Source organism: Rhizopus delemar, genomic scaffold, assembly GCF_000149305.1.
Source record: "Rhizopus delemar RA 99-880 supercont3.12 genomic scaffold, whole genome shotgun sequence".
NCBI classification, from domain to species: Eukaryota; Fungi; Mucoromycota; class Mucoromycetes; order Mucorales; family Rhizopodaceae; genus Rhizopus; species Rhizopus delemar.
The window spans coordinates 1,313,684-1,338,940 of record NW_027137838.1 but is presented as its reverse complement, the minus strand read 5'-3'; the positions used below and the strand labels follow the sequence as shown (position 1 = coordinate 1,338,940).

The 25,257-nt window shown below is 39.0% G+C and overlaps 7 protein-coding genes across 7 annotated transcripts; 4 read left to right on the top strand and 3 right to left on the bottom strand.

Annotated features, from left to right (window-relative positions):
- Positions 1–108: 108 nt before the first annotated feature.
- RO3G_13777 (uncharacterized protein) lies at positions 109–1,951 on the top strand (the record flags this gene model as incomplete). Its single annotated transcript, XM_067668361.1, has 4 exons — positions 109–207; positions 278–1,048; positions 1,104–1,578; positions 1,629–1,951. The coding sequence occupies 4 exons, from the start codon at positions 109–111 to the stop codon at positions 1,949–1,951; spliced, it is 1,668 nt and encodes a 555-aa protein (XP_067524462.1).
- Positions 1,952–3,116: 1,165 nt separating this feature from the next.
- RO3G_13776 (uncharacterized protein) lies at positions 3,117–3,623 on the top strand (the record flags this gene model as incomplete). Its single annotated transcript, XM_067668360.1, has 2 exons — positions 3,117–3,433; positions 3,482–3,623. 2 exons carry the CDS (start codon positions 3,117–3,119, stop codon positions 3,621–3,623), a joined length of 459 nt encoding a protein of 152 aa, XP_067524461.1.
- Positions 3,624–7,192: 3,569 nt separating this feature from the next.
- RO3G_13775 (uncharacterized protein) lies at positions 7,193–8,653 on the top strand (the record flags this gene model as incomplete). Its single annotated transcript, XM_067668359.1, has 6 exons — positions 7,193–7,310; positions 7,358–7,446; positions 7,500–7,633; positions 7,684–7,846; positions 7,897–8,574; positions 8,624–8,653. 6 exons carry the CDS (start codon positions 7,193–7,195, stop codon positions 8,651–8,653), a joined length of 1,212 nt encoding a protein of 403 aa, XP_067524460.1.
- Positions 8,654–9,639: 986 nt separating this feature from the next.
- RO3G_13774 (uncharacterized protein) lies at positions 9,640–10,734 on the bottom strand (the record flags this gene model as incomplete). The annotated part of the gene is made up of 3 exons (XM_067668358.1): positions 9,640–9,660; positions 9,770–10,535; positions 10,712–10,734. The coding sequence occupies 3 exons, from the start codon at positions 10,732–10,734 to the stop codon at positions 9,640–9,642; spliced, it is 810 nt and encodes a 269-aa protein (XP_067524459.1).
- Positions 10,735–10,832: 98 nt separating this feature from the next.
- RO3G_13773 (uncharacterized protein) lies at positions 10,833–11,486 on the bottom strand (the record flags this gene model as incomplete). Its single annotated transcript, XM_067668357.1, has 4 exons — positions 10,833–10,903; positions 11,104–11,211; positions 11,264–11,401; positions 11,480–11,486. The coding sequence occupies 4 exons, from the start codon at positions 11,484–11,486 to the stop codon at positions 10,833–10,835; spliced, it is 324 nt and encodes a 107-aa protein (XP_067524458.1).
- A 1,322-nt stretch (positions 11,487–12,808) lies between these two features.
- Positions 12,809–17,235, bottom strand: RO3G_13772 (uncharacterized protein; the record flags this gene model as incomplete). Its single annotated transcript, XM_067668356.1, has 5 exons — positions 12,809–12,843; positions 12,964–15,387; positions 15,434–16,847; positions 16,909–17,111; positions 17,160–17,235. 5 exons carry the CDS (start codon positions 17,233–17,235, stop codon positions 12,809–12,811), a joined length of 4,152 nt encoding a protein of 1,383 aa, XP_067524457.1.
- A 6,629-nt stretch (positions 17,236–23,864) lies between these two features.
- Positions 23,865–24,400, top strand: RO3G_13771 (uncharacterized protein; the record flags this gene model as incomplete). Its single annotated transcript, XM_067668355.1, has 3 exons — positions 23,865–23,965; positions 24,253–24,299; positions 24,387–24,400. 3 exons carry the CDS (start codon positions 23,865–23,867, stop codon positions 24,398–24,400), a joined length of 162 nt encoding a protein of 53 aa, XP_067524456.1.
- Positions 24,401–25,257: the final 857 nt, after the last annotated feature.

Below are 25,257 nucleotides of genomic sequence, written 5' to 3'. Positions count from 1 at the left end.
ACTGTGTATCTGTGTATAAAAAATTTAAATGCCGAAATAAAAAAATATTTCTATACCCAATTTTTTTTTTTTCCTTTTTTTTTTAAAAAAAAAAGAGCATAAAAAAAGATGGATTTAGTCAATAATTATGGATCAAGTGATGAAGAAGACAATGCAGTTCAAACAAAATCTACAACTATCAATGCAGCACCCGATACAGGATTTGACGTATGTATTTAATGAATTGCATCCATTCTCATGTGGACGTGTCTAAATGTATTTTTTTTTAAAATAATAGGATTATACCTCAGGTGCTTTATATACTGCTCCTACAGCTACAGAACTCACGGTCAATGTAACATACGACGACCTTCATCGGCCCACGTTGGGTCCCGAGAATCCCTATAAAGAACAACGACTGGCCATTCAGAATGTGGCGAATGGTCATGTTGAACAACAAGCGATATCCGAAATGGACTTTAGAACTCAATTCAGAACCTTTGAGACCTATGGCTATGCTCGTGATCCTTCACTTTTATCAACAGCTCAAACAGGATTTGTGGGCAATGTCAAAGCAGCTACAGAATTAGGGGGTGCTACGATTCATGATCGAGTTCATAAAGAATTACGAAACAACAAGGACATTAAAAAGAAACGAGAGAAAAAGGGACAACTCGATCAGGTGGATGGACCAGATGCTTACAAGGGGCCTTGGGCTGGTTATGAAAATGACCATGTAGGTATTCCAGTAGCCACCGATGAGGAAGAGCAGGTTGTTCAAGAGGAACCCACGTCCAGCTTGACAGTACAAAACATTGCACAAGAGGCACGTACGGAGACGACGACTTTCCACGGCGCATCTGAATTTGATTATTTGGGACGTACGTATATGGCAGTACCTCAAGATGTGGATGTGAACTTGTTGGGAGAGGCAGGTACTCAGGATTGTTTTATTCCCAAGAAATTGATTCATACCTGGGAAGGACATGAGAAGGGTGTGTCGAGTATCAAGTTTTTCCCTAAATCAGCTCATCTTTTGTTAAGTGCGGGCATGGATAATGAGATCAAGGTAACCCGGAAAGCTTCTTGGCAGCCGTGTAGAAAACTCACTCTGTTTGTATTAGATATGGGATGTTTATCATGACAGAAGTCTCTTGCGTTCTTACCACGGACATACCAAAGCAGTAAGAGACATTGCGTTCAACAATGATGGTACAAAATTCTTGAGTGCAAGTTATGATCGCAATGTGAAATTATGGGATACTGAGACTGGTAAATGTATTCGCAACTTTTCTACAGGCAGATTACCTTATTGTGTCTCATTTAATCCTGACCACAACAAGCAACATATCTTCTTGGCTGGTTATTCTGATAAAAAGGTCGTTCAGTTTGACATCAGAACGGGTGAAACCACACAAGAATATGATCAACATCTGGGTGCTATCAATACAATCACATTTGTAGATGACAATCGACGATTTATTACTACTTCGGATGATAAAACGATGCGTGCTTGGGAATTTGACATTCCTGTGGTCATCAAATACATTGCGGAACCAGACATGTATGCTATTCCTGCTGTCACTGTATCTCCTAATAGTAAGTACAATACCGAGTTTGACCTATGAAAAAGCTAACGTGCGAAATAGAAAAATGGCTTGCTTGCCAATCGTTGGATAATCAAATCCTAATCTATGGTGCAAGAGATCGATTCAGAATCAATAGAAGAAAACGATTCGCAGGACATTTGATTGCTGGTTACGCGTGTAAACCAGGCTTTTCTCCTGATGGTCGATTTGTTAGCAGTGGTGACTCGAATGGTAATGTCTGGTTCTGGGACTGGAAGACATGCAAGATATTGAAAAAGATGAAGGCTCATGATAAAGTGGTGATGTGTACAGAATGGCATCCTCATGAAACATCTAAGGTAGCTACCTGTAGTTGGGATGGTTTAATTAAATATTGGGATTAAATAAAGACCTTTTTTTCAACCGTTCTTGATCCATCTTGCTTTTTTTTTTTTTTTTTTTTTTTTCTTTTTTTTTTTTTTTTTTTTTTTTTTTTTTTTCAAATCCATCCTTCATCGGAGACGGATGTTACATTCATCCGAGTAATTTTATAGTTTTCAATTTTTTATTGCTGTGGGATAGCTCCAGTCTTGATTCCATGACCAATGGCCCAGGCGACACATTGAATGGATACACCGCTTCTTCACAAGTGCCAACCATTGCTATCCTACAGTCTCTTGCTGATGCCATGTTTCACATTCAACAAGATGACAAGGAACAAAGTGACGTATAAAAAGAGGCTAAAGTAATTTAGATCCCACAAGAACTCATGAAACACAAGAGAATGTGAAGCCACACCTACTGAACAACTCTCTCTCTCTTTTTCTCGTCATTTTAACGTATTTTCTATCCCAGTTTGATACAATGAAATAGAATCGGATTTTTTTTTTTTTTTTTTTTTTTTGTTTACCAATGCTGCCTTTTTCATCCAACATGGCTTTATTTTTTTAAATAGAGAATGTCGATAGTGAACAGGTTTCCCTGATAGGGAAAAAAAGGGACGTATTTTTTCTTTTTTATTGTAACCTTGTACACAGTGGTACACAAACTGTGAGCTTATTATTTATAGAGCAAGCATCATATGATATGTAGATTGAAGGGAGAAGATGGAGCTCATTTGAGTAGTGTCAAAAGGAATGGACATGGACTATGTGCTTCATAAGTTAAGAATATAGTTGTGTACACTGTTTGCTCTTGTTTTTTTTTTATTATGAGCATCATGTATTGATTGACAAACAAAGAAAGCAGACGTACACTCATCTTGTAAATTGACAACACAGAACACCGACCGTCCAAAGGCTTTGTTTTTCCTCTGCTTAAAGTTACGTAAGCCACGGATGCAAGCCCCCAACGATTCAGAGTGGTACATGAGAATATATTTTTAGGGCTGATCATCTTTTTGTCCAACCGACATTGTATATAAAAATAGAAGCATACTGAACAATGCATTAACAACGACTACAACTCAAAGCCTCCTTTAGTCTCTTGAAGCTTATATATTATTAATCTTGGTTAATATATATTCATTCTCTTCATTCTTTTTTCTTTTTTCTTTTTCAATTCTTTTTTATGTCTTCCAATTACCTGCAAGATTATTTAGATTCTAGTATCACCATGAACCAAGAAAACCACTGTCATAATCAACAACAACAGCAACAACCAATGGAACACTATGACATTGACACCTTATTAATGCACGACATCACCACCGAATTATTACCAACACCACAACTCTATCACTCTCCTGTACCCAATCCATCTTATCCTGACCAACAGCAGCAAGAATGGTTAGACCCACCCATCGAATTCCTCTTGAATCAAAACCAGAAAAGAACCGAGGAAGTGATGGATGAGAAGCGATATGTCTGTCCTATTTGTGATCACAGGTAACGTTCAATTCACTCGGGAAATAATGAAAACTAATACGCACATAGATCAAAACGTAGACATAATATGGTCGAACACATGTTGACGCATGATCCCAATCGACCCAAGTTATTTGCATGTCAAATCTGTCAACGCGCTTTTGCTAGAAAATACGATATGAAACGCCATGAGAAAATACATTTTAGATAATGAAAATCTATTTTTGTGTGTATAAAGAGAGAGTGAAAATATTGATATGTTATTTATGATTCATTATGCCCCCCTCCTTTTATTCTATGTATTTATATGTTGTAAAATAAATAATATGTTTATCTTGAAAACAGTGTCAAAAAGCGGATTTTGAAATGTAGGGCGGGAAATAAATAGCAGTGAGCCGTTTTATTTTTCTCATTGGCTTATTGACTTTCAAGGGCAGTTTTTTCTTTTCAAATTCTACATCCATCATTTTCAGAAAGTAAAATCGGATTTTGACACACTTTACAATACAATAGATATAAAAATACGAAAGGTAATCACGATATTTATTTCTGAAAATAGTGCCTATTTGGCAAATATGAGAGACTAGGATCCAAGAGATAAAGAAAGCCGTCAATAAGGAATCAAGGGGCATTGAGGAGGGGTGGGAAAACCACAATCAGGGAACCAGACAATTGCGAAAGGGAAAAAAAAAAGCTGAATAGTAAATCAAATCCAATCTTATACACTTTTAATTCATTCCATTGTACAACGCTTTACAAATATCTTTGATTTTTTTTTTTTATCATTTTCACGCTTGTGGCTGATACTGTTAGCCAGATCCGCCAATTGGCTGCTTCAGATTGTATTCCCAATGAGGCTGATATGTTGTCAGTCTTCAAACAAGCCTTCAATGCTGTGAAAAATCATTGCAACCGAGGACTTATCCTTTGCCCTTGTCAGGATGTCCTCCAGCGATTGTCAATTGAACAATGCATCTTTTTCCATTGCTGATCACTTGTATTGCTATTCAGAGAAATAGCAACAATCCAACTTTTTCCTGAGATATTGCTATCTGGTTTGATGCTTGAAATTTAAGATGGGATGCAGTAGTGGATAATGACCGACATGTGGTATATGACCCAGATAGTTAAAACCAAGTAAGCCAGAAACTATAGAGCTTTTTTGGTAAAAGGAAGATGTTGTTTATTAAGTGGTGTCCTTTCTGTAGATTTGTATGCTCTATTTTAAGAGGCTTAGTCGTCCTTTATTTTGAGATGCATAACAATCGGGACTTCTTTTGGTTTGGGTTTTGGGTTGGGATCGATGATTGAAAGGTTCATTTGCGCATTCTATATTTGGAAGATTTATCCTGTTGCATTTCCATTGGGTCATTTCTAAATTTAGTTTCTGTTCCTTTGCTCATAAGATTGATACAAACATATACATGGAAAAGTAATCAAATTTACTACACGCTTGTTTCAACAGGTAGAGAGATAGCGTTGTTTGAGGTGGCTAATGTTAATAATCCTCGCTGTTGTTCTTCATGGTCATAAACTAATCGAATCCACCGGCCAAGTTTCGCAAGCATCACCTTATCCTCCTGCTTTGCTTGGTCCGCAGTCAGACGATCGCATGAGGCTAGGATGGCTTGACGGTGCGTAAGATGAACGGGTATTGTTATTTTTGTGGTCAACGAGAATGGTGGAGGTGGTATAGGATGAAATCGGTCTTGACTGTATCCAATTCGTACAAGTCTTCATCAGATTCCACAGAGCTAGTGCAATCTAGCAGTTTTTTTCTTCTTAGTCGGAACTAGCATGCAATGCATGATCTTTAAAATATTTGACGAATGAACGAGTTGTTCTAATGGTCTTGTCACAAACAGAGCAAGTAAAACCATTTTCAATTTTGGTTGCAGATGTTTGATGTAAACAAAAGATAAAAGTGTGAGAATGCAAAAAAAAAGAGAGAAAAAAGTGAGTAATGAAATGAAACATCTTCATCACAAAACACTTTATTCATGTGGTAATCACGTTTATGCTTTTTCAGAAAATTGGCGTTAGGACACTGCACATCGCATTCACCGTGATTTTTGGACATTTTTTAAAGAGGTATCAACACAATGAAAAGAGAAAACGAATGAAAAAGGAAAACAGTAACATTAACAAAAACAATGGTTTATTGCTGGTGCATAAAATTACAAAATAAGTAATATGATTTCCATTCTTCCTTTTCTCCTTCTTTTAGATGACTTCAAAGGTTAGTTGTTATGATATTTATTAAAATAAATCAATTTATTAGATAGAGCTTTCATATTGCTTATTTGAATATTCCAATCAATTCTGTGAATTTATTCGACTATTGTAAACAGGCCATTGTTACGGGCACTTATTCTAATTTCTATAGCTATACTTTTCACTGTTGTTATACCATTACAAAGCTTCAAATCCTGATTCAATAAGTCAGGACTCCAATCCACTTTACTACTATCTCTTGTTATAAGGTTAAATCTACAGGGCCTAAGCACCTACAGATTATCGTACCTTAAAGAATAGGTTCAATTACAAGTGACCAGACAATTATAAATTATACGGTTATCGAAGGCACGAAGAGTTACCAATGAACCATAGTCAAATACCAACCTTTATTGTTGTTTAATAAAGTAATCCTTTTTTTCAGCCCTGTTCAATTTCATTAATTTTTTATACATTTTTTACGTATCATTGACATTTGAATTAAATTTCAAACCATATACATTTATGATAAAGAAAACATAACAAGTTATCTTGGGCAATGTCTCCAATGAAAATCGTCTAGGCCAGGTTGTGGATGAACAAGGTAATAACACTGTGGACTAAGAAGAGGATGTTGATCAGTTCCAGTTTCAGAGCTATAAAGATCTCCTGATAAGAATTCGAAAGATTTACATGTGAATAAATTGACTTTTAGTGAGAACATATCAGAATTAGCTCAGGGACAGCAATCGTCAATTCAAAGATAAAGTGTCACTGCTTCATCATCGTAATTTTGGTCAGGATAGCCTCCATTGAATCATAAACCTTCCCCCTTTTCCATCCTCATCATAAAAGGTGTTTGTCATTATGTTAAACGAAAAAAAAAGGCGGGAGAATATAAAACTTTGCATAGTTGAAAACGAAAGCATTTTTTCCCAAAGCGACGATTATTCTTAGATTGCAAATAATTATTATTCGAAGCACGACAAAATCAACCGTAACTGACTGTATCTTATGCGTTGACATAGTTGACATATACAAAGGTAGTTTATAAAGTTTACTCATTGTATAGTTAGCTTATTTCATTATTCATACAATACACCATTCATAGCGACTGCATCATGTCTTCCATTCTAGTGTCTAGGTCTTTAATAAGCAACGCTTGTTCTGGCCCCAAAGATTCGTAGTAATATCTGACGTTAGTTACGGTTTCCAGACGGTATGGATTAGCATCCTCTACCATATCCACAGCGTCATGACCACTTTGACCATATATCTTCCCTTGTCTGTCCTTGTAAAGAAAAATAATACTCATTTTGTTCTTTCAAGTTATCCATTGGTTGCCCTTTTCAAAAAAAAATCGAACAATCGCCCATTGGTATTTTATTTCCCTGCCTTCCATTGCAAATTCCGCTCTTGGACACTGTGTTATCTCATCCAAGCGGTAACTGCTTGCATGGTCTGATAACTCCGAAAGTGGCTTTTTTCTTTTTCTTTTTTTTTTTTACTGAAAAATTAAAGTCTCAAAATTTTATTTTTCTTTACACCTTTTATACAAGATCGAACATGGCTACCAACATGGAATTAGCTGTTAGTTATCCTCCTTCCAAGTTTGAAGCAGACAACACTATTGCCAACCCCACGATAAGGGAAAAATATCAACTCTCTGCTGATATTGTCAACGGTAATCGAGAGCTACATACACAACCATCCAAACTTATACTCTCTTAGGTGTTCTTCCTCTTGTTCTTCAAAAGGTGCAAGTTGGTGTTTCAGTATGTGATTTATGTCAATATGGTGACGACCTGATCAACCGTCATGTAGGTTTACTATTACAAAAAAAAGAAAGCAACGATCGCTTATTCCTTTTTAGACTGAAAACATGTATAAATCAACAGAAAGAGGTGTTGCTGTACCTACTTGTGTCTCTTTAAATAATCAAGTTCAATATTTCTCTCCTCTTGCAGAAAATGATGTTTATTTAAAGATCGGTGATGTAGTCAAAGTGTAAGTGGTGATGAAAGTGACAGGTGTGATGTTGACCTGTTGTATATCAGTGAATTAGGTGTCCATGTGGATGGTTACATTGCCACGGCTGCTCATACCGTCATTGTGGTTGAAAATCAACAAGAACCAGTGACCGGTAAAGCGGCTGATGTGATCTGTGCTACTTACTTTGCGTATGAAGCCGCCAGTCGCATGCTTCGTCCTGGTGTCAAGGTAAGAAAGAACAAGGAAACAAAAGAGAGATGCTGACTGTGTGATGCCAGGCCTCTGAAATCACACGTGTGATTACCGAGATTGCCGCCTATTTCCGCTGTCAACCTGTCGAAGGCACTTTCTCTTCACCCATGAAACGATTTGTTTTACGTGCCGGCAAAGACATTGAAAATCGCTTCTTGGATGACTTGATTGTTCAAGAATTACCCAAGTTTGATTTTGAAGTAGAGGCCAATCAAGTGTACCAACTCAACATTGTCTTGACCACAGGCGAAGGACAGGTCAAACAGACAGACTATAAACCCTTTGTCTACCAACGTGATGTCAACAAGTCCTATCAACTCAAGATGAAGTCAGCTCGTTTGGCTTATGCTGAAGTGAATGCCAACCATACCGTCTTTCCCTTTGCTACACGCGCACTCCTCAGTAACGCGAGTCGATTGGGTCTTCAGTCCTTGTTGCAGCATGAGCTCGTCACGGCTCATCCTGTGATGCGATCCAAGTTGAATTCCGATATCGTCGCTCAATTCAAGGGAACTCATTTGGTCCTTAACGAAGGACCTTTGCGTACCACCCGTCCCTTGCCTTTGCCCTTTGTTCACTCTCAATATTGCATACCCCAACAGACGATGGCCGCTAATGTCTTGAGTACTGAACCTGTGAAAGAGATTAGACAACCTAAACCATTGCCTGAAGTGAATGTAGAATTTGGTGCACGTCGTATCGAGGTAAATAATAACAGTCTTTATGATTCATTCGCTAATGTCTTGTTTGTAGAAGGAGGATGTTGAAATGGAAATGGATTAAAAAGTAAATGATGCTCTTTTTTTTTTGATAGAATACTTTATTGCATATTTTCCTATTTGTAAATAACATTTTTTTTAATAAAAACAATTTGAAAAAGAAAAAGTTTTTATTTGGACTTGTGGAGTATAAAACTTGTTTTTTTTTTTTTTTTTTTTTTTTTTTTTTTTTGCTTGTTTTATGAAATGGCAGTTGTTGTAAAAAGTTCATTTCGTGAAATATTCTCGTTTAAACGTTTAAAAGAAATAAATAAATCAATAAACTTGGGTTTGTTCTCTATGTTCTCTCTTTTCCTTTTCGGTTTTTCTAATGGCCATGTTTAGAATCCACAATTGTCTACGTCTCAAAACCCTCATCACCTACACACACCTATTGCTTAAAAGAGGGTATGAAAACAAGACACAAGGGGCGAGGGATGATTTATTGTTATGAATATCAAGTGATGGAAACCCTTCTAGATATCTTATCCACCCACCCACACAGTTTATATCTATTAGCAACCGCTTTCCAGTCCATACCCTCCTACATCCTTATCCTCCTTGCACCTGATTACGTGACACGATCGATTCGTATCGACATGGCCTGGTCCAGACGCCTTTGGCAGCTCACTGTCTGGGCCGACCAAGTCGCCTTTCGAGCGATTTATTATTCTGTGTTGGGCGGTGCGTACTGCTCGCTGGGTAAGGCCAATAAGCGATATGCCTACAAGGCAAGTGAATTGGCCATCAAGCAGATTGGGTTGGCGAGAGAATTGAAGGATTCGGTATTGGAATGCAAATGTTGGTTGTATTTCGCAGAGGATTTGATCCAACTCAAGAAATTCAAAAAGGCAGCATGGATCATTGCTCGTCAAAAGAAATGGATTGATGCAATGCAGGATGTGGTGGTAAGTGAATTATTGCTGAAAGGAATTATGTGTATTGACTCTGATGCATTCGTCCAGCTGTCAAGCATGCTTAGTTCTGTTAGTACAAAATTAACAATAGCTCTCAAAACATAGTCTCATAAACCTATTTTATTTTATTTGTTTCACATAATCATGCATTTGTCATTCGAGTTTTCTCTTGGATTCTGTACTGTCACCTTCCTTTTCCTGGCCACAGGTTTCTCTTCTCTTACTTGCTGTGGCTGTGTTTTCAATTGGGGTTGCAGTTGCGTTTGGGGTAACATGACATGAGAAGGGACAAGGTAATAGCCAGCGTTATTGAACGATGGGGCCATCATCCAAGGTGGCTGCTGCATGACATAGACCGGCGGGGACGATGGATGAGGTAAAGTCACTGGGATGGTGTCGAGCGGCACAGCCGTGTTTTTTTCAGGCACGGACGACACAGGTTCTGCACGCACCGGTTTTCGTCTAGGGGTCTTGAACGCCATGGGCCTCTTTGGCTTTTTGACAGACGAGGTCATCTTCTTGCCTCGCCAACCGATCCCTCCTTCTTCTCGCGGCTTCCAAAAGCTCGGTTGTCTCTCGATCGGTCGCTGTTCAGTGTTGGATCGATCGGAAGGCCCTTTTTTCACAGGCTTTTTCATGTGGGCAGTGTGGCTGGTCGACGGTTCGGATGGAACCGTCCTTTGGACCGAACCAAACTGCTTCTTTCTCTTCATCTTTTTTGACAGGGTGTCTCTTAGGAACGCACGCGCCTTCCTTTCTGGCAGTGTGGGTCGAGTGGATGCTTTCGTGGGCGTGAAGGGTTGTAAAGTAGCTGGAGCGGGTTCAGGGGCCACTGGGTCTGGTTTGGAAGCAGTGTGGGGTAAATCAGGTGGCTGGTCATCCAATATGAATACAGAAGGAGGTGTTGGATCGATCGGATGGGTCTTTTTCACATTTTGAAATACTTGATCAAGCAAGTGCTCTGCATAGTGCTCATAACTCTCATTCATCCTTTTTAAGAAAGAAAGTAATTTGTTGGGTGTTTGCGTTTAAAAGAGAAATTCATCGCTTGATTAGGAAAATAGTAAATAATCCCTTAAAAAAGACAACTTGGAAAAGGTGTTGTGTTTATGACTTTCCTATTTAATAAACTTTTTGAAAAGGGACAACGCACGGATCATTCGTACGCTGTAAAAACAGCAATTTCCATATTTAGAAATACGCGATCTTTTTTTGTCATAACAACCATAGAAAAGGAACGTTTATTAACATAATACACAAAAATTTAAAAGGACTTGTTCTAAAAGGTCATACAAAAGGTATGGGTTGGTTTAAAGCACGGTGAATCTCTTGTTGATTCACCAGACAATCTTTGTGAGCTAATAAAAGTGTTTTTAAATGAATGAGTTCTTCACGTAATGCATTGGTTTGTAAATGGTATTGTTCATTATCTGCTGTTAAATATTCTAATTTGATTTGTAAATTCTCTAACCACTGTTTCTTTCTTTGTCTACATTTCAAGGCAGCTAACATACAAAGTTCAGTTGAGGAATTTCCTTTTTTCTGCCTTTTTTTATACCAATTCTATTTCTTTCTAAAAAGTTCTTTCGCTTCACATCTTCTTCTTCTCTCATCTTTGTCTTTCTCGTTCGCTTCTTTCTTTCTTTATCCTTATAATGGTATTTTTCTATATAAAAGTAAACACAAATGATAACCAGTCATCATCTCAACGCATTCACCTGTCATGACTGAATATCCCACAATGTTTGCTTCAAAACTTTCTTCAAACGGATTGGGTTCTTCTTCAAGTTTTATTGTCGGTAATTTGGCATAAGTCGGAGGTAAAACGGTTTCTTGTTCGGTCCTCTTGTTTAATTCTATTCAAATTTTTGTTTGTTACTCCAATGTCTATCATCTGTCATTCAAATACCATGAATCATGTTCTGTAGGCTTACGGTTCATAGATAAAGAAGAAAAAAGGAGAGAAAAAGAAAAGAGCGGGTCATTTATATTTTTACTTGCATCACGTGAGTTATCATTCTTTACATTGTCCCTGATGTAGCATGAGTAAGTATCGATTTTAAAGAAAGCAAGAGACGGACGTACCTTAAAGAGTGACACAATCGTTTGAAAACAAAAAAGGCAAAATGAGTGACTTCAAAAAAAAAAAAAAAAAAAAAAAAAACAGCAAATAAAATAAATCCATTTTTTTTTATCTTTTTTTTTTTATATATATGACTGCGTAGAGAAATGGATTCGGATGAGGTTTTTGCAAAGTATTTGCAAGAACAAGAAGACTTGTTATCAAAAGATGAGGAATTAGTAAAAAGACTTCAGCAAGAGCAGTCGATATGTATTGAAGAAGGGCCACACCCTGATATTTATCATTTATTTTCAACTTTCAACAAGCAGTATTTTGATGGAAAGCTCGACGGGGTTGAATTATGCTGGTCTATAAAGATGACACGATGGTATACATAATAAGCATAATGGATGCACTGCTTAACATCATCATTAGTGCAGGTACTTGTACTTACATGTTGGACGGACATTGTATCATACGTTTATCAGAGCCTTTGTTAAAGTTTCGAACTAAAAAAGATTTATTAGAAACACTTTTGGTAAGCCAATGATTTCTATTCAACCTGAAGCTTATGTGTTTTATAGCATGAAATGATCCATGCATATCTTTTTGTAACACAACGGAATGACAATCATGGTATGACAAGTAAACAAAACACACAGTTTATTCATCTCCTTCTAGATGGACATGGACCTGAATTTCTTTACGAAGCAAAAAGGATCAACGCATTGACTGATTTAAACATCTCAGTCTATCACAAGTAAAAACAGAACCCACTGTTCTTCATTATCGTTTACTCAAATAATAATAGCTTTATGGATGAAGTAGATTATTATTTAACCCATGTATGGCAATGCAATGTAAGTTGCTCGAATGATACTATTTTTACATTTTATAAATCAGGCTTGTAGGGTGTTTGCCAAGACAGCCCACCGTATTATGGCATCGTGAAAAGATCAATGAACAGGTAAAAAAAAAAAGGGAAGGAATGTATTTTGTGAAGCCAACATTTGATCTCTAGACCACCCCAACCAGCAGATAGTTGGTATGCTGAACATCAATTGACTTGCGGTGGCACATTTATCAAGATATCCGAACCTACTCATACCAATAAAAAGAGAAAGCAACAATCCAACACACTCGACCACTACTTTAAAAGAATCAAAAATTAAGTTTTTATTCACAATAAAAATACATGCATTTATCGTCTTGGCTTTCTCTTGAAATAAACCAAGACTAAAAACAAAAGAATATTAAATATAAAAAAGGCAATCAAAACACCTAGATTTCTCCACTTGTTGATCGCATTCCACCCCATGTTTGTTTCATAAAACTCCTTTCCAGATTCGTACGTACAATAACCACACTGATCCGTCGCATCTGGGTTTGCAATGTATCCAGTCGCACCATACGCAAAGAAATTCTGAGTGTATTCTCCACAGGTCTGTCCAGGCGGGGGTGTGAATCGCAAGAGATCTTCTTCTTTACACACCACCTTGAAATCGGCCAGTTCATTCACAATCAACCCTTCCACGTAATAATGGAAGGGATCCACCCAATACATCCAAGAGCTCCAAAACTTTGGCAAGTTCTTGGGGAACTGAAGCATACCACAGAACAAGATCAAGATGGTCAATGCCAGCGGATTCAGAACAGCAGCCATCGTGGGCAACTCGGCAATGGCAGCAATCACGAATCCGAGCGTGACGGCCCAGGAGATCATGACAGCGTAGGTGATGTAAAAGTAACCACAGGCCTCAGGCGTGTTCTTCATACCAACGGTCCAGTAGAAGCCAAACATGAAGATGGCTGCAAAGAACAAGACATAGGGGATCTCGACCAAGATGGCCGACAGACCCCAGGTGACCCAACTGTAGTAGCGAGAGGCATATTCCTTTCTGAAAAAGGTACGTTCGGTCATGAACTTGGGTTGGGCCAAGATGACCATGGTGAAGGCCATGATAAAGGTTGCAAAGAAGGCAAAGACCTTGTTCATCATGTCTGAAGAGGAATCACCCAGCTTCCAAAAGGTGAAACCGGTCAGGAGGGCAGTGAAGGCAATGTTGATAAATCGACCAATGTTGTAATCCGGTGAACGCCAGTAGGCCAAGGACATGCGGCCAAACACCAAACGGAACTGGGTCCAGAAGGGGACAGAATATGTGTGAGCGACGCGGGTGGGCTGCTTGATCGCGTTCGCATCAATCGCGCTCAATTCGTCTTCCAATTCCCTTGCCTCCTTGGATCCCTCCCAGATCTCGGCCCAGTCCCGTGTGGCCTTACCGGCCGTGCCGGCACCGACGACCTCCAGGATGTATTCGGCAGGGTTCGCCTCCGGGGAACATTTGGGTCCGCCGTTGGATTCAAAATAATCAATCATCGTCCGAGCGTCTTTGCCGATCTCACCATAGTACGCCGTCCGTCCGCCACGGACGAGGAGCAAGAGATGGTCAAAGTGTTCAAAGAGGATCGAGGAAGGTTGGTGGATGGTACAGAGGACGGGCCAGCCGGCGTCTGCCAACTTGCGAATGAATCGAATGATGTTGTAAGAACTCTGAGCGTCCAGACCCGACGTGGGTTCGTCCAAAAACAGCAGCTGGGGCTTACCGACCAATTCCATCGCGATCGTCAGTCGTTTGCGTTCCTCGACCGAGATACCGTAGCCGCTCTCGACCTCGCCCACCTGAGCGTCCGCGATGTCGTCCATTTCCAACAACTGAATGATCTGCTCCACATAGGCTCTCTTTTCTTCCGTGGGCACCTCGGCCGGCTGACGCAGCTGAGCAGAGAAATAGAGGGACTCGCGGACGGTGACCATGGGTTGATGGATATCCATCTGTTCGCAGTACCCCGTGATGCGTTCAAAATCATTCATCAGCGCCTCTCCATTCAAGAAGACATTGCCCTGCACGACGCCGATCGTCTTTCGACGCGCCAAGACGTCCAGCAAGGTCGTCTTGCCTGCCCCACTGGAGCCCATCAAGGCCGTCAGATGACCCGGCTTGACGATCCCACTGACATGGTTCAGCAGTTGAAGTTCACCTCCCTTCACGGGCACCGTATAGTCCACATTGTGCCAGGAGAACGTCGTCCCGGTCGAGACACTGTCCATGTTCTCCGTCACCTCGTTCTGTCTCTTTCTTCTCGCGTCTTCTTCCTCAGGCGTCCGGGGCTTGGGTGCCTTGCCAGGCAAGTAGAGCTTCGTCAGCGACGCCGACTTTTTCAACTTGACGTACTCCATCGAGAGCGCCGTCAGGGCCGTGAAGAGCAAAAAGAACGCGAGGACCACGAGGAAATCAGGCGCCCAGATCTGGCTGGGATCGTAATCGAGCGCGTCCAAAAGATAAGCATCACCACGGACAAAGGATTCACCCGGAACGCCTCCTTGCATCGTACACACCTTGTACCGCCAATCGTCGTAGCCGGGACCCGAGGGAGCGGCGTTGCCGGTGCCTTCACAAGAGTAGATCTGGCCGGCCATTTCGTTGGATATCAAGGCCTTGTAGGTATACGTGATCGGGTTAATATAGTAAATCCAAGACAGCCAAGGATGCATCTTTTTGAAGGGAATCGTGTAGCCTGTGTAGGACGTGAAGGCGATCAGGACCACACCGGTCACTTGGGTGGCCAAAAAGAAGCTGGACGTGATGGAGCCAAAGAATCGAAAGAAGCCGTTCATGCACATGGCCAAGAAAAACAAGGTGACAAAGGATGTAAAGAATTTGCCGGCAGAGAGATTCAGGCCCATCATAAAGTAAGAAATGATTTCATAAATAAACACTACAAGACATTAGAACAAGAAAGAAAAAAAAGTCACTCGGTTTACCTTGGGCAAAATTGTAGGGGATATCCATGATGACTTGAGCGAGATAAAATGCAGAGGGTCGATAGAGAGCGTATTGTTTATGTTTTTCGAGAATCGGACGTCCGGTCAAGAAACGGACCAGTTCAGATTGTGACATGAAGGTGTTATAGATGACCAAAAAGAAAATAGCACCACCGCGAGAGAAGGCACCCGAACCGGTCAGTGGGAGGAGATAGAAGCAAGAGGAGGTGATGAGGGATTGGATGAGGATCGTGCCGTATCTTGATATCAAGGCCTCTCGATCCTTGATCAACAGACGATGTTGACGAATGGTGAGTGCCTTGACTTGTTGATAAAAGGAGGCAATATAAGGATTCTTTTTCGAAGCACGCTTTTGATGTTCTTCCTTGATGGCATCCTCAAACTCTTTTGACTTGTTGATCTCTTGTACTTCAGCTTCATATTCCTCAAAGTCCTTTAGCATCTGCTGGTAAATGTCGGATTCATAATATCTCTTTTGGAATTCAGATGCATGAGACGGAGCCAGATGTTCAAAGCCAGGCTTGACCTGTCTCTCCAGTGGATTACAGAGACCGGTCAAGAAATCTGGGATGGACTTTCTGGGTGCACAATAAAAGCCCATGTCCTCAAAGTACTGCTTGGCTTGATCCACAGGACCAAAGTACATGACATGACCTTCATCTAACAGCATCAGTTTATCAAACACAGAAAAGATACTGTTGGATGCTTGATAGAGTGTGGCGATGGTGGTCGTCTTGAAGATGTCGGTCATGATCCTGAGTGACTTGACATAGTCCAAGGCAGAGGCCGCATCAAGACCACGCGTCGAACAGTCCCAACAGTTGATCGTACTTCGGGTCGTGATCTGTTCAGCAATCGACAGACGTTTTCGCTCACCCCCAGACAAACCACGGACAAAGGCATTGCCTACCATGGTATTCATCTGCTTTGTGAGTCCCAACATGCTGCCGAGCAGATACAAGATGCGATCCACAAATTCCGTTTTGGATTCCCCCGGGATTCTCTTGCCCGGTGTCTTTGTTCGCAAGGCGAATTCCAGCGTCTGTTTGGTCGTCAAGGTGGGGTAATGTTGATCTTCTTCTTCATTGTAGCACACTTGACCTTGGTATTTTCTAGAAAACGTGTCGGGGTCGATGCCGCCATAACTCACTTCACCTCCGATGTGTGTGTAGGAATCCCTCATGTTGGCAATCACCTTCAAAAAGGAGGTGCAGCCCGCGCCGGGACGACCCAAGACCAGCAACATCTCACCGTCCCTGCAGCAACCTGTGAGACCCTGAAGGATCACTTTGGTACTACAGTTCTTTTTGGATTGAAACAGTCTCCAGAAGGCTACGAAATTCATCACGTAACTGAATACAGTCGGAATGGTATAAGCATCTGCACCCAGACCCTATAATTGCATGGGAATTTTAGCATTTCTTTTTTTTTTTTTTTAAAAAAAACAATCTTACTTCCACTCGAAGGTCTTTCCATGAAACACCCAGGTTTTTACGTTTATGACCATTTTGTTGTTCTTCTCGATGCATTCCACGTAAAAACTCACTTAGATCGAAATCTTCTTGGTCCGCTTGTCCTTGTTCAGCTTTTGAAGCCGACGTTCGGTGGCTTTTTCGACTGAGTTCTTTCGAAAGCTCCTCGTATTCATTTTTGGCATCTAATGCAGAGTTCAGATCCATGCAGAGAATCGCATCCTATTGTTTACCTCGTATGTTGACTTGATTTTCTTCTGTTTCTCCAAACGTATCCAGACAGCCGTACTCTCTTTCGGTCACTGTCATCGCTCCACTTTCTGCAGAAGCAAAGGATGGATCATTCCCCTTTTCGTTCAGTGATCGTATGCTTTCCTCGGTCCCTTGACGCATTGATCTACCGAATGGCGTATGAAATTCAATGAGTGAAAAGAAAGAAAATGAAAAGAAAAAAATGAAATTTTTTTTTATTTTTCAATCCAGATTTTATACGTTGTCTGATTTAAAAAGACCTAAATTAGTAATTCCTTCAATCATTAGCTGCGGGGTCTTTAAATCAAGCTGCGACATCGTTTGGTGAACGAATCAATTGGTTTTATAGACAGTATATTTCTTTACAAAGTCAATCCATCATGAAAGGTACAATGATCATAAACAAACTCGACTATTTGTTTTACAAAACCAAGTTGTTTCAAGTTCGTTTTTAGTTTGAATTCAGGATGAGGGTATATTCTTATTTCAGCTGTCGAATCAAATGTCAAAGGAAAATGTTCTTTTTTTCCATACGCTGTGTTTATTCTCTATGTTGCACAAATAGTGTTGCACCTCGTTCCATCCTTTTCTTCAGAATAAATCTACAAATCCATGGTAATTTGTATCACCCGATATAACTCCGACTGGTATAAAAGTTTTTTTTTTTCTGTTTTTTGACATTTCTGTTCTATATTCGGCAATTGCCGAGATCGAGATTTTTTCTGTTGAGTTTCGCTGCATTTGTAAGCAGTCACGTGATGTCTTTTTTTTCTGTCTTTAAGGGGTAAGGAGGTTGCATTTGAATTAGGACTATGCAGTTCCCACGTGTAGAAAAATGAATAAGAAAAGGTGAATAAAGATGAGACTAAAAGAAAAGTTTGATCTTTGAGAGAAAAAAAGGAGAGGCATGGGTGAATAGATTTCAATGTTACATCATCCAATTGAATTTAGTGGTTTGAAAGAAATACAGTCATTATTTGGTCTGTGAAAGGACATTTTATCTTGCAAGAAAGCACTATTTCATTCGATTAGTAGCTTCATAAATTATAAAGTCATACAATCCTTGTGACTGTAACTACACTAGCTAATTTAAATAATAGGCGTAAGATGATCAATCACACAGATTCCCTCATCAGTGAAAGAATATGTCTTGTTGAATGTGAGAAACACAACAGGATGAGAGTGATGTGATTACCATCACCAGTGAATGTCATCATTTTTAATTCAATTTGGTCACACCATCGTATAAGTACTTTCTCGAAACAAGCCAGTAGCATTCCTTTATACTCAAACACTTGGTTATTCTACAGCGATCCATCTCAGCAGGGGAAATCAGTGGGTATTCGATGACTTGTTCATCTGCTCTAATCTCTGCACGGTCGTTTGTGTTTAGAATGAAATCGTGGTGACATCATTGTACTTTGAGTTGGCCATCCAATTGAAGTGATATCCTCACTCAGAATGCAGTTGAGAACTGACACTGATTTCGATCGGGAATACCACTTGGTGGATCATAAAGTCAAACTCACCACTTTGACCAGAGTGAACCTTTTTGGAGAATGTCATCAAAAGTATTGGCTGTGAACAGCAACATACAAGACAACAGCCGTTCCCCTTTTCGATATTAATCCAAGATGGTGCCAAGTCCTAGATTTGTATTGTATTCAACAGCTTTCCTTTGGCATGTTTTGAAAATTTTTTCTAACCGCATCGGGTCGTGTACTTTGAGTTTCTTGGCAGTAGACAACAAAAGAGCGTGCAAACCTTCAACAATGATGTCACTTTTCATCTCACATCACTTTGAATCTCCTGTGCTTGCTTTCAGCATGGATAAGTAATAGTATTTTATTAGGCAATTCATCATCTACTGCTCGACGTTCTTTATCATTTATTTAAGGATTATTTCTTGAATCAGCAAGAGATCATGCCTCCCCTGTTCCTCTTCACTTTCATTTGCTTCATTCTTCAATAGAGTCACTTAACAGTTATAAATACAAAATGCCTTGCTCATAGCAACAATTGATAAACAAGAGAACCTTTGTGGAATTTTAAAAAAGAGTCAGCACTGACAACAGAGTCACTGTATTTCAAATAGCCCTGATCATAGTATGTACAGTTTTCGTTGTTAACAAATCTTAGGCATGAGCTTATGTTTTCCCTATGCGCTCTCTATAGACCACGAATATGTTGATTCGTTCATCAAAGTCTTTGCAAAGAGTCGATATTTCAATCTAGTGGCAATTCGTTAAAACTATCAACACCAGCAACCTCTTTTTTAACGCATCGTAAGACTAATCAAGCCATCTATCTGCATTTGGTTGCCAAAGCAAAAATAAAACTCAAAAACCAAACTGAAGATCAACTAGATAAAATGTTCTACGCAGACCATACAATGTATTATAAAGCAAGTGGACATATTCTTGGTTAAATATGTACCAGTGGCTTGAAAGACAACGATGCTTTCCAACTCATTCTCATCCATCTCAACCTTTGCAAACATACATCGTCTGTATAAATCAGTCAGAGGAGTTTGTTGTTATGACACCTTCCTTCTTTTCACTTCGCCAAAGACCGTTGTATACATGTACTCATCACATTCAACCTTAGACTGTCCATCCTCCAAAATGTATCGCCATAAATTGACACAAACCTGGTTTCGCTGGATATTCTCCTTTGATCCGAAACCGCAATCGATTCGTTTCAGCATCCGAGATGAAGACATTGGAAGCCAAAAATCTTGGGTATCGATTGGGTCAATGAATGTCAGGGGCGAAATAAAGAATGATGCAAGAGGTCATGGGAAGAAACTTGAAATGGATAAAAGAGAGACATCAGGGCGTGATAGAGCAATGAAAGTTGTGTGTATCGTGTGGACCATGGATGGTTGAGGCCATGTTGCCGGAAGGCAGGCGCGAAAAAGGAAACAAGAGGAAAATGATCATTGTCTGTTATAGTAGACAGATCATCTTGGACAACATCCTGGACAAGAGGAGGTACAGCTGAGGGATGGAAAATGTGGAGAAGATGTCTCATCTGTGACACAGAGTGCTGTAACCGAGAGCTTAAAACCTCTAAATCATCTTTCGCAATAATTGGTCAAAGGAAACCAAAAGGCTTTCGTGTTACCAAATGAACGAATTTATGGTTTTCCTTCATACGTGAAAAAAGAACAGAGAAAGTCGTAGCAATCAAAAATCGTACCATATTTTGGTTAGAATCAACGTGTTCATGATTGTAGCCCGTTCACATAGCGAAAGTTGGGGTTGGAAATATATTTGTACCTGATTTTTCATGTTGGTTAACAGCTTATTTAAGTTTTACTATAAATAATATAAGAACCAAGGTATCTGAAAGATTCTATCGATTGTTCGTTGTGAAAAACTATGATTTGTTATTGTTGCAATCGTATTCTCCACAATTCATCTATTCGTCCATTCATAGCGAATGCTTCCGGCTTTGCCTGTTGAAATTTAGTATTGGATACCTTAGAGTACTGAGACAGGCGATGCTGTAGTTTAATATCGGATAAATCATTATCAAGTAGAGTACATATATCGTCGGCGAATGTCAATGCTTTCAGTCGGTGTTCAATGCCCGAACTGAAAAACCTGTCAATGTTTAAAAACCCAACGGATTTTTCTCCTTGTTCTCGCTACTTAACCCCCCGCTTTCAGACCTCCAATAGTCGCTAGTCCTTGTTGTAGTCTTCCTAATACATTGTCAATAGGCTCAATGCGTTGTGTCCTAACTTCCAAAGGTGGCTTACCTCGTAGTATCCGATTTCATTTCATGTCAGTTACCGGATGGATGTTGCGCTTCAATTGATGTACGAATATCCATAGTTACGTATTACCTTCTTGACGATTTTAACCTTATTCCATTTGTCCTCAGGTGGCAAGTGTGTTTCCTTGGAGAGAGAGCAGCGATCAAACGATGGTCTTTATCTGTAATTTGTTTTTGTAGTGCTGGCTGGGAAGCATACATTGGATTGGCTCTCCCCATATCTGGTCCAGTGGGCGATTGGCCTGCCATAAAGTCAGCATACAGAATGGAATGAGCAGACTATGTGTGGTGAAGACATATGTTTTGAGTATCCTTGAGATTTTAGTGAATGCCTGAGCCGACATAAATATAGTCAATAACAGAGCTATCTGTGATATTAATCTGGTTACATTGGAAGATTGGTATTTCTACTACATCGTTCATCACCATGCTTTTATTGAAAAACTCGTCCAAAAGTGCTCACCAGTCAGTTTGAAGGTTAGAATAATTAAAATCCTCTAATATTGTTCGTCGCTCCAATGAGATTTGTACATGCATCGCGTCATCTATCTTCATCAATCGGTCGAAAAATTCTCTCCTTTTCTTTATTTGAATGGGGTGGTGCATATAGATTCAAAATAAAAAAGGATCATAAAATTGTTGAGCATGTTCCACTTTACATAATTGAAAATGGGCTGAAATGAATACATTGGATGTGGCGATAATAGAAATCTGAAAGCTAGTTGAAAAGGATAGAATGCCGATGTGTGGTGCTCAATGAGCTATCTTTGATTGAAAATAAAGATTGAGTGAGTGAACTAGTTCAGATGTTGAGGCATGAGGTTCTTGAAAGCATATTATGTCATATTTTTGAATAGGCAAGTAGCGAATATAATCCATTTGAGTTTGCCGTGAATTAGCCTTAAACTGTTAACATTTAATGAGACATAGTATATTATTCCGCATAATTAATGATGGACATCGGTATTAGAAGCGTGCGTTTGCACTTCTGAGTATGTAACTGGTTGATGTACACTCTGTTCCTCGTTCGGCCACTGTATGTCTTCCATTGGAGTGTTATTCATCACTCCACTCATGTGTTGCTGCTGTAATACCGCAGTTTATTCATACTGTTTATTAGTTGGTGCTTGTGTGTGTCGTTGGTCGGATCAAGGGCTTGCACTTTGAGATCTTGTTGCAGTTATAAAAGTTCCTCGGGATCAATAGGCTCTTCTTCCTTATCTGACGAGACTAACGTCTCTTCCATTTCTTCATCGTTATGATCAGAATCATTAGGGTCTTCATCGGGAGCACTACTGACAATGCTGTAATCAACAACTTTCATGGGTAGAGGTTATTTGGTTTGCTAGGATTTCTTATTCTTTTAATTTGTGTTGACGGTATTATTTCTACATGGACATTCAATTGATCGATGTCCATTCCGGTGACAAGAATAGTAGATAATGTGCGCTTTGGTTTTATGACATTCAAATTTTGTGTATCTTCGTAAATGACAATAGCAATGCCAGATAGGCATATTATTCCATATTGCATGAAAAACCTCACTAGATTCACATTAATTATTATGGTGGCTTGAGCCTTGAAACCTTTGATCTTTAGGCAAGTGTTCACTTTTTTGAGCGCTTATAAAAGTAGGATTTTAATTTTTGAATGTTTAGCACGGCATAACCAGAAACCATAAAAAAGCCAGTTTCAGAGTCCATATCAATTCCCAAGTCCATGATAATTCTAAATATAGCAAGCCTCTTTTGTAGTCCAGCCAAGGCTTCGTTCTTAGGCAAAAGGAGCAAATTCTTCAGTTCAAGGCAATGTTAGCCGAGTCCTCAAGGATAGCACAAGAAAAAACTCGTAATTTAGCATTGGAAAAATCAAACCATTATTGGCAACATCACTACTATCATGTTCTTTAGATATGTAAACTTAAAGGTAACGGCGGGACCGTTAGTGAAAGGAACTCATGCATAAAGATTAGGATGTTGTTCCTTGTGTAATGTTATACTTTGTGGTCAGTATATTTGTCTCTGTAGTTCGAAATATCGATCAAATATGTGTCTTTCGCTCTAAACGCTTTGAATAATCTTGTCTGTAAAGGTGTTTAAGGTCGAATCATCGTCAATATGAGGACGCTCAATATGATTATGCAACAATCACACCTTATTTGCTGCTGTTGCTTGAGCATAGAGCTTGCTATTGGGTAGAGAGGATATAGACTTCGCCACCCAGGGAGGTAGATAAGAATTGGCAATAACCATGAACGTACATACAACTACGAAAACTTAACATTAAGTGAAATCTATATTCAGATTTTGAATTACACCTCGCGATTCAGAAACGTAGAAGACGAATCTTCTGCATCTAAATATTGGGCAAAGAAAATAAGACTTAATCTCATGTCACTGGTAATCAAGCGTAGACGTATCAAATAGCCGAATAATAATGTAAAGAGTGTCAGAACGCGTCCTTTAATTGTATTAGATAAAAAACACTGAAGTAAAGTGTTATTCAACATTTAAAAATAAAAGCAAAAAATTTTAACTTTCTAAGCAGTACGATTAGTTGATGCTATTGTTAATCAAATGGCTATACACAAGGTGAACTTGAAGACTTGGACAGAACAAGGATGCGTAGTGATAGGATTCGCTAGAAAATCGATTAATCCTCATGTTAAAGATGATATCAGAGTTAAAAACATCCAGACTATGATAGAAATATTTCGCGAAAAATCAGGAGCCGGTAGAGTATACATTTCACCGTGTATCAACTCTACCGAACCAATTGCTTCTCGTGATATCAGTATCAATAGATATCATTTCGTCTTTGCAGCAATGCAGTGGTGACACTCAGGGTAAGTAAGGAATGTATAAATGATACATTACACATCTAATGTGTTCCTTGTAAAAGACATGCTTAAGAATATCCGTGTACAAAACGCGCCTGTAGTGATCGTATGCCTAACTTATGCGGGATTCACGACTGATCTCAATATCCTAAAGGAATTCATAAGGTAAATTCTAATGTCAATGTCAATGCTTTTCAGAGCACTAAAGTGAAAATAGGGGCCACAATAATATTACATGCATAGTTATTGATGATTATGCAAACAAGAATCAATTCCGTGTTCACTCCCGTGTTGAAATTTTAAACAAACCATGCATTGCTGAAACATTTATTGGTCAGAGATCTAAATAAAAGAGGGTTTTTGCATGTCCAAAGAATAAAGATAAAATAAGAATGATTAATAATGTTCAGCTTATTATTATGTGTTACTGTTGACTACAATCCATATTTTAGAGAGCGTATTTTAATTAAGGCACAATATCTTTCTGCTCTTAAACAATGTAAGTACTAAAGAAAAGAATACAATACAAAATGTGTATTGAGGTCATAAATTAATGAATCAATCGCGATTAGCTATAGTCATATAGCCTTGCTGGTATAAGCATATTAAATAAGCTTCATAAGCAATGTCCAGATAAGCCATCACAAATACACTATAGTTTTCATCCGGTACACTAAGTTTACCACATGTCCGGTCTCCTTGCGTTTCATCCGTTACATTAGTTCAGCGCGTATAGAATATTATTAAAGTTCTTTTTTTTTTAACAGTAACTTTAATTAAATACACTTTTGCCTGAGAGTTGTCTACAGATCATATCCTACTTATGAATATATAATCTCAATAAATTTCTTAAATGGTCTTATACTATCAACTGATAAGATATGGTCATATCTGTTATTAAATGCATGGATAATAGTATACATTTATGTGTTAGATATCCATAGATCAGGTTGCTCCTGATGTGGTGTCACCACCTAACTCAGCAATCAATTTTTTTTTCATATATAAATACATGGTCTTAAATAAATTTATTAGACCATTTTCTTTCTTTTACTGCCAGTTTAGTCGGATTATGTCTTAGGCATCTCATGGTCTTTATGCATTTTTTTATAATTCTACGTGCAAATACAGTGGCTCCACTCACTTTAATTATTCTGTAAAATTTATGCTGTTCTAGCTAGACACCTTGTGCTTCATAGAGTAAACCCTCAGTCACCGTTCAATAAATAAAATCTTGAATACAAAGCCGAAAAGCCTAGATGTCATTTACTTTTTTGAATCTGAACACTTGAAAAGCAATTATGGAGAGCAAAACTAGCAGATGCTATATCAAACTTAGCAGGCACTAATGAATGGTTCTATGCTTTGGACTGTGCTCAATGATGTATCTAATCTTGTCAGAGTCATATTTTGATGAATAAGTCTATATTTGATTTCCATCTATGATGTTCTTGTTT